The sequence below is a fragment of the Labrus mixtus genome, chromosome 9 (genome assembly GCF_963584025.1).
Source record: "Labrus mixtus chromosome 9, fLabMix1.1, whole genome shotgun sequence".
Lineage (NCBI taxonomy): Eukaryota > Metazoa > Chordata > Actinopteri > Labriformes > Labridae > Labrus > Labrus mixtus.
The window spans coordinates 8,383,986-8,392,439 of NC_083620.1; the positions used below are offsets into that span (position 1 = coordinate 8,383,986).

At 41.2% G+C, this 8,454-nt stretch overlaps 3 protein-coding genes across 4 annotated transcripts in view; all 3 read left to right on the forward strand.

The window, feature by feature from the left end:
• sars2 (seryl-tRNA synthetase 2, mitochondrial) overlaps positions 1-8,454 on the forward strand; it is a 177,302-nt gene that overhangs the window by 161,552 nt on the left and 7,296 nt on the right. The window lies entirely within an intron of this gene.
• On the forward strand, positions 609-7,346 carry LOC132980157 (histone H3.3A). 2 transcript variants are annotated; one of them, XM_061046108.1, is made up of 4 exons: positions 609-746; positions 5,284-5,427; positions 5,597-5,750; positions 5,923-7,346. In XM_061046108.1, exons 2-4 carry the CDS (start codon positions 5,300-5,302, stop codon positions 6,049-6,051), a joined length of 411 nt encoding a protein of 136 aa, XP_060902091.1. In that variant the 5' UTR covers positions 609-746; positions 5,284-5,299; the 3' UTR covers positions 6,052-7,346. The 2 variants fall into 2 exon arrangements, with proteins under 2 accessions (XP_060902091.1, XP_060902092.1); XM_061046109.1 differs by lacking the exon at positions 609-746 and adding an exon at positions 4,198-4,352.
• LOC132980156 (histone H3.3A) lies at positions 613-3,134 on the forward strand. The gene is made up of 4 exons (XM_061046107.1): positions 613-746; positions 1,689-1,832; positions 1,998-2,151; positions 2,234-3,134. The coding sequence occupies exons 2-4, from the start codon at positions 1,705-1,707 to the stop codon at positions 2,360-2,362; spliced, it is 411 nt and encodes a 136-aa protein (XP_060902090.1). The 5' UTR covers positions 613-746; positions 1,689-1,704; the 3' UTR covers positions 2,363-3,134.

An 8,454-nucleotide genomic window follows, 5' to 3' on the forward strand; every position in this document is an offset into this window, starting at 1 on the left:
AAACACAAAAAGATATGCAAGGCTCTGCTCCGGTACAGAAGTTAAAAAGCTTTTATTCATTCATGGCTCCAGGTGAAGTGAAACATGTGAGGCACACTGATGTCATTTAAAAACGGAACTTTTATCATGAGTTATATAATATTTACAAATGCGATCTATAAGCGATTAGAAAAACGTTTTTTGTAATTAACAGCATTTGTATCTGCAGACTAAAAGAAAACATCACAGTAAACATGTACAGGATGATTGAAAGTAGGCTGCAGAAAATTCACATCAAATACATTTGAATTAAGAAATGAAATGGAGATGGGGGGGGGGGGGTGAAGTCTTTGTAGAGATTTTAAACTGTTAAAGTTTTTCATTGTATTTTATATATTATAATTGAATGAGCTCACTCACACCAGGTGAATTCACTTACCTGTGAATTTAGATCTGTGTTGGTGACATTTGTCCATTTTATTAAAAATTAAAAGTACACACAAGTGTCTTTCTGTGTTTTATCTCCCCAGAGACCAAACACTATATTCGTCCTAAATAAACCTAAAAGTATTTTGTTATTTGTGTATCGTGCAGCATGCCTGTGACATGTTTGTCCAGATGCATCATGGGAAACGTGTCTCCTGTTGCTCTCATGTTTTTTTTCTTCGTTTTTTTTCCTCCCTTCATTTTATTGCGAGAACAACGCTTTAGAGACTCAACAATAAAGTCCCATTTTCAAGCTCGGATCGTCCACTGAGTTATCAAAGGTGGGTATCAGTATTTTAATAAAGCTTCAATCTATCATTTGGTGTTAGGTTAGTTCCTGGATGGATGTTTTTAAAGCGTTTATTCGGTGAAAAAGAAAAACGCAGAGCAGTCGAGCTATTCTCTGCTCTCTCGGGGAGTCGGGGACCGAACAGGCGTTTTGACGATCCAGTTGAATTTGACTCGGAAATGCGCCTAAAGTGAGGGGTCATCTGACAAAAAATTGTTCACCAATCGATCCCTTAACGTTTCTAGTTTCATCCTAAAAAAGTATTTTCACCTCTCACGCCGCGGTTTTTACACACTTTCGACGTTTTTTATCGTCACCTTCGTCGTTTTCTACAACGATTTTCCTTCCCGTTTACATTCTCTTAGCCAGCCGTTAGACATCATGAGAAGTGCGCTTGTTTTAAGACACCGGGCAGCAGGGGCGGGCGGTGTCGCTTGGTTTCAGCCGAAATAGCTCATTCTGAATAAAAAATCTAGGGTTGTTCGCAACCGGGGCGTACACTGTGAAGAAACGAACGAATCGTAGCTCAATGCGCAAGGGGCGGGGTTTGCCCGGTAGAAATCGTGCTGTGATTGGTCGAGAGGTTAATAATATCCCGCCTTAGCCACTCATAAAGAGAGTGTGATTGGTTTACGTAGTAAAGAGCTCTGCTATGATTCGCTGGCCTTGCCGTCTTTTTTGTTTTTACTCAGGTTATTGCATAAACTGCCTTGGATACATTCAGAAAATAAAAATAAAATCCGGCTTCTGATGTTAATTGTAAATGTAAATAACACATCCAGAGTTACCAAGGTGAGTCAACGTCATAGATTATATTTAAATCCATCTGTATATTTTTTTTATCTTTATTCTTCACCTTTGCATTCAGCAGATAAACTATTGCACACGTCTCTCAAATTATTTCACTTGAGCAAACTTTGTTCTGTGTCCTCAGGTGATCTTAAGTAGCCATGGCTCGTACCAAGCAGACTGCCCGTAAGTCCACTGGAGGCAAAGCCCCACGTAAACAGCTGGCCACAAAGGCTGCTCGTAAGAGCGCCCCGTCCACTGGTGGAGTCAAGAAGCCTCATCGTTACAGGTGAGACAAGGGGAGACTGCTCAGAGGACCTGTGGTGTGTGGGATTAAAAGTTCTGATAGATGAGAGGGGGCTAAACCATGGAGTGACTGAAAAAGAAGTGATAACATTTTAAAATGAATTCTAAAAATCCAATCTTTCATCCTTTCTATGCTCTTCCTCTCAAGGCCTGGTACCGTGGCTCTGCGTGAGATCCGTCGTTATCAGAAGTCCACTGAGCTGCTGATCCGCAAGCTGCCCTTCCAGCGCCTGGTGAGAGAAATCGCCCAGGATTTCAAGACTGATCTGCGTTTCCAGAGCGCAGCCATCGGAGCTCTGCAGGTCTGCAGCGCTCACTATTAAACATCTTTTATTTAATATCATATTTTATTATTCTTACTAATAAGTCTTTTTGACTCTGCAGGAGGCCAGCGAGGCCTACCTGGTCGGCCTGTTTGAGGACACCAACCTGTGCGCCATCCACGCCAAGCGCGTCACCATCATGCCTAAAGACATCCAGCTGGCACGTCGTATCCGCGGGGAGCGTGCTTAAAACATTTTTTAAATTTGTTGTATGCTATTCTCTTGTCTGTCCAGCACTCTTTACTTCCTCTATACTTAGTTAGTAGTTTGGGTTGAGGTTCTATATCTATCATCTGATCGTGATAACCGTAAATTGTGTGATCATGTCCACTTTGGTGCTACTAGAAGCGAAGTTTCCTTAGAAATATCATATCAGTCACACTCCTCACTCTCTAGCTCAGAGGGGACGCCTTCTCTTCACGAGGAGGTTGTCTGTGCAAGTTAAGAAAGATGGTGCGTGAGATGAATTTGACATAGGACACAGCCTTTAGGTTGAGACATTTCCACCTTATGTGAGACGTATACATCGATTAAACTGATTAAACAGTCTTGTTCTATTTTTTCAAATAGATATTTGTTGTAAAAGTAGTGGTTATTTTTTTTAATTATTATCACAATAATGGTGTATTTCTACTGTTACTGTTTAATGTGTCCAAAATCTAAAGTTTGATTCTGGTTGTCAGGAAGAAACGTCATCGTGCTTTGATGACTCTGCAGTTTTTGTCTGACTTTACGCGGCGTATATGTAGCAGACCTATGTTGAACATACTTTGATTTCCAGCCACGTAACTTTGTCAAGGTCACGTTTGACTTTTCGTTCCTCTCTCAGGTTGATATGACCGCTTTTGTTTTCTACTGTGTGTTTTGGTTTTGTTTTCAGGCATTTTTTTTTAAAAAGCTAAATATTTGTACTCCTGAATTCACAGACAAAAATAATAAATGGATCCTCGTGGTTGAATAAAGCTGTACGAGTGGATGTCTGAATAATAATTTATTATTATTTATCAGGGAAAATACATGTAGACATTGTTACATTAAAGTGCCACTGATGCCATGGCTCGTACACAGACGTGATGAAATAACACGACACAACAACACTGTGAAATACACATAAAAACAAACTGCTGCAGACTGTGGCCGTCATTTCTGATGGACATAATTTGTCCATTTTGTTCGTTAAATTGTCAGTGAGTTATTTTATGGTTTAGTCCTGAAGACTGTCCCGTTGTTGTGAATTTGTTGTTTTGTTAGTTCTTCCTTTTACCATGAAAAGGATGAAACTTAGCTGTTGTTCTAATTCCAGTGTTATGCCGAGAGTTTCATGTGTTTGAAAACAGTAGGCCATAAATCTTATTTCTGGGGTCAGATCTGCGACGACAAAGTTGGTGAAGTTTATACTTAATAATTGTAAAGTGTCCATATTGTTCTGTATACTCGGAAGAAGACTCATTTTCATAAGCCAGCGTAATTATTACCTGCAGACAGTGTTTGACTCTGACTGTAGAGGAACTTTAAGGGTGAAAACACAGCAGTGTGTAGAAATTGTGTCTGCAATATGTTGAATTGTCCTGCAAGGTGTGTGCAATCCTCGTCAGCCGGCAGGTGTGCATTTCTCAGCATATTACATAGATGCGTAATGCTAATAGGCCAATATTTATTAATGTGCCTAACTTAATCAATAAATAAATAAATAGTTAAACTCTAAGACACAGTCAGAGATCTGACACAAGTTTTCAATTATGTTTTCCTCCAAGTTAATCACGTGTAGGAAAACTTTCCACTTGTAATTCTGATTATTATAGCGCTTTTAAAAACTCATTAAACAGTTTACACGTTTAGAAAATAAAAGATCGAATAACTTTTCCGATGCCTCGTAACTTTCTGCCTGAGAGTAAATAAAAGTGGTAATAAGTGCGGAACACGCGGAAGCATTAACAGGTGTTGTTAGGCATTAACTGATTCATCTATTTATGTCTCTGTTGAGTTAATTCACCTTTGTTTGTTAAACTGAGAAAAGAAGTGACCACGGATGTGTTGTGGTCGTACTGTTGCATTGTGGGACTCATGATTGACGCGGCCGCCATTTTCCCGCTGGACGCTGCTTCCCATTGTGGAAACGAAGAAGAAAATAGAGACAAGCGAAACATTTCTCACCACTTCTACTCGCTTTCCCCCCACAGGTAAGCCTCATAAAACATGCCCCTGTGTCTATGTGTCAACTTTGTATTTTTAAGTTTTTGTTTTGATGGTTTGTCGCGTCTTTTAAAGGAGATAAACCTTGATTTTTGCCGTGTATTACAATAACAAACAGTCGAAACGACGGTGAAACGCAGCCGTTACTGCAGTCGTTCAGATGAGGGGGAAATTCTGTTTCAAATTATGCGCCGGTTCAGCTCGGTGCTGCTCAGCGGTGAGAGCCCGTTCAGCTCCCCTAGTCCTCTCTGTCGGTTCGCTGAAATGTCTTCTGTCTTGTTGTGTCCTTTCCCGATACACTGGTATTGCGGTTATTTGTAAAATTTGAGTTGTTTACGTGCTCCTCCTTTGCTCGTCTGCCCCGGGTCTTTATCCCGTTTGCGCATCAACCCGCCGCCATCATCAGAGCGGCGAAGGCGGGCCTAGCAACAGTAGAATGCAGCTGCAGAGCCCGCCCACTTTGAAAAACTCTGCATGCTGATTCGTTCAAACGTTGCATTTTGTGTGACGTGTTTTTCTCACAGCCAATAGTCTCGTCGTTATCCTTTGATCGATGTTTTGTCTGTCTGAGTGTGATAGGGAATATCTTGTATGTTTACATGCCCAGAAAGTTTACTTTTCCAAGTTTCATGTTCAGATTTAATACTTCACGACATAATTAATACTTGAATAAAAACACACTGCCTCTGTAGGCAATGTTAATAATCTTTATTCAAGCAGTGTCTTATCAAGAAGAATGTAGTTAAATTGTATAATGTACATGCATTCACGATCACATTTCTGAGTAATAAGGTGCCAAAAAGAAATCAGAAAATGTCTTGAAAGTAGAACTCTTGTCCATGAAATATGCTGTGAAGATGCATTTCCAATTTGAATTTAAATTCTTTATTCTTCTTTCTTTCCCCCTATCTTTTTCAGGTAATCTTTAGTAGCCATGGCTCGTACCAAGCAGACTGCCCGTAAGTCCACTGGAGGCAAAGCCCCACGTAAACAGCTGGCCACAAAGGCTGCTCGTAAGAGCGCCCCGTCCACTGGTGGAGTCAAGAAGCCTCATCGTTACAGGTGAGACAAGCAAATACAGTTCATCACATTATCTCAATCACTAGATTTTTAGTTCTCACTTAATAAGCAGTACGTTTCTTGCTTTGTGTACTTAAGCCAATTTAAATGTTGATGATTCAGAAAAGACATCATATACACATTAACTTACATTTCTTTGTGTATTGTGAAGGCCTGGTACCGTGGCTCTGCGTGAGATCCGTCGTTATCAGAAGTCCACTGAGCTGCTGATCCGCAAGCTGCCCTTCCAGCGCCTGGTGAGAGAAATTGCCCAGGATTTCAAGACTGATCTGCGTTTCCAGAGTGCAGCTATCGGAGCTCTGCAGGTCTGTATTAATACACTTTACAAATTATGAGCTTATCTATTAATCTATTAATCAAGACATCAAGTCTATAAAGTGTCGCAACTAATAATTATTCCCTCTATATAGAAATCGAAGCAAAATGCATTTATGCTCTACTGATGGCTGTTACATTTCCTGTGTTCCCCCTCTGCAGGAGGCCAGCGAAGCCTACCTGGTGGGTCTCTTTGAGGACACCAATCTGTGTGCCATCCACGCCAAACGTGTCACCATTATGCCCAAAGATATCCAGCTGGCACGTCGTATCCGTGGAGAACGGGCCTAGACGCTCTCTCCTCTTTATCTTTCCCTTTTCACCCCTTCATGCCCCCTCACCCTTATCCCCCCTCCCTCTCTCCCGCCCTGTGTTAGTAGTGTGTAGAGGGAAACTGATTATATTATGGATAAAGTGTATAGTCGTGTTTTCTTAGTGCTCTCGGCAGCAGACTTCTAGGGTACTCTCTTTTTGTGCATGAACCAAAGCTTTGGTGATGAGATCTTCTCAAGCATTTCTCATACTCTGTTTCTAATCAGAGTCTGTGCTGTTGAGGTGGATTTCTGGATGGTCAGAAAGTCTAGTGGATTAGAACAAAGCGAACGCCTGGAGGGGACAGTCGGGAGGAGAGGAAGGGTTTTTATCTGCTGGGAGGCTCTAGTCTCTTTCTGCAGCAGGGTGCTAGAAGAACTTCTCTGATCCTCTTCTCCTGCTCTCTAACCTCTGCCTGCCTCGCCCAGAAATGAGGGTGCATGAGTGTGGGCTCTGATCACCACAGTCAATTGTATACAATCCATCAGCATCTTTGGATTTGCTTTATGATTACCATATTGATCTTTGCTGTAATTTGTCATGTTAGTGTTTTTTCCTTTCAGATACGTCTTACACAAGATGTTTTTTTTTTTTTCACTTCAATCTATTTGTGGCTGACATGGAGATGGGGGGATGAATGGGATTAAAACAACCGCAGAGAACAAAGAAAAACAGACTTCAAGAGATTTTTCTACTGATATGCAAAGCCACTGACTCGTTTGTTTCGCACCAAAGTTTGATCCTCTCGTCGACACTCTTTCCAAACCGACACAAGAGTTTAACCTCGTCTGAGTGTTTTTTTTCTGGTGTTAAAATTGATCTCCTCTAATAATTAAGCCCAAGAGTTTGAGTACAGTGTTGGATAAACTTTTTTAGCCGTGTCTCATTTTATAATGACAGACCTTTTTATGACAAAGGTTCATTTAGGTTTGTAATGATCTCTAAAAACCAAAAAGTGTGCAATTTTTTAAAAACATAATAACTGATTAAAATGTGAAAAACTATTGTAAATGAGTGTGACATGACTCATCGTACTGGTCATGTTTTCTGCATACGTCCCCCCTTTGCTTCTGTTTTTTTCTCCCCTCCAGATCTGTTGATCGTCTGTATACCGTCTCTCAGGTTGACTCTTCACCTTTATCACTTAATTTTTATTTTTTTGCTCAGTTTGATTTTCTTTTTATTTGAAATGTTGAGGATAATGTTTCAATCAAACACTGTTTGTAATTTCCAGATTTGTCATATAAGGTGGTAATAAATGGATGTTACACACACTACTGTTTCTGTGGTTCCTCTTTTTTTGGCTCTTTTTATTGAAAGGACAGCTGAAGACGGACGGGAAATGTTGGGAGGAGAAACTGGGGCAGACATGCATCAAAGAGTCACAACCAAATGTGGGACTGATGGGCTGAGGCTTGTAGCCCCTGTTAATGGGGTGGCTGCTTCACCAACTGATCCTGGAACGTTTCTTACCATTGACCCTTGACCTTATCCTTTTGCCTCACAAAGCAGGACAGAACGGGGTTCCTGCCGAAGACCAAACTAGAGTCAGGGATCCATAAATTCCTAGACTTTGGAAAGTATAATTGTTATTAGCAGACTGTCTTGTTTTGTACAGTGTGTATGATAATTCATATCGATGACGTGCTGTAACTTATAGCATTTATTTGCAGACGTGTACACACCTATTGTACAAACAAGAGAGTGGCTAAGCAGGAAGGCGACATTCAAACAACTGACCTCAGCTGAATATACTGTGGACCAATCACAACCAGTCTTACTCAGCAACCAATAGGATTGTAGGTTATTAACTCATAACTTAAACAGTGGCTGTGTCTGAAATCACTCCCTACTCACTATATAGTGGACATGTTATTTTGGACACCCCACGATGCCCCACCAGCCAATCAGGATCTTGTTGACATGCACTAATGGAGTGAGGGGGCTGCCCACAGTCAGCGCTCCTGGGCTGGTGGGGGGGATTATGTGCCTTGCTCAATGGCACCTTGGCATCGCTCAGTGAACTGAACCGGCACCTCCCCAGCTACCAGACCAATTTTCCAGACGTGGACCGCACCAGGACTTGAGCTGGTGACTCTCCGGTTCTCAACCCAAGACCCTGCAGACTGAGCTACTGCCACCCCCAATGTCAATAAATTACATATTCCAAGTTATCATTGGCTGGACCGGATTGAGTTTTTGTAATTAGTTACTGTGTGATTCTCATGGATTTGCTCTATTGAAGTGAGATAAACGAGAGAGTTGGTTTGGTGTTAATGCTACGGGGATCATATCCAAAGCGACCCTGCTCATCATCTTGTCCTTTCTTTAATCCTTGGTCATACCTGAGCTCAAGTTTCATATTTTTAGTGTCAAACATCT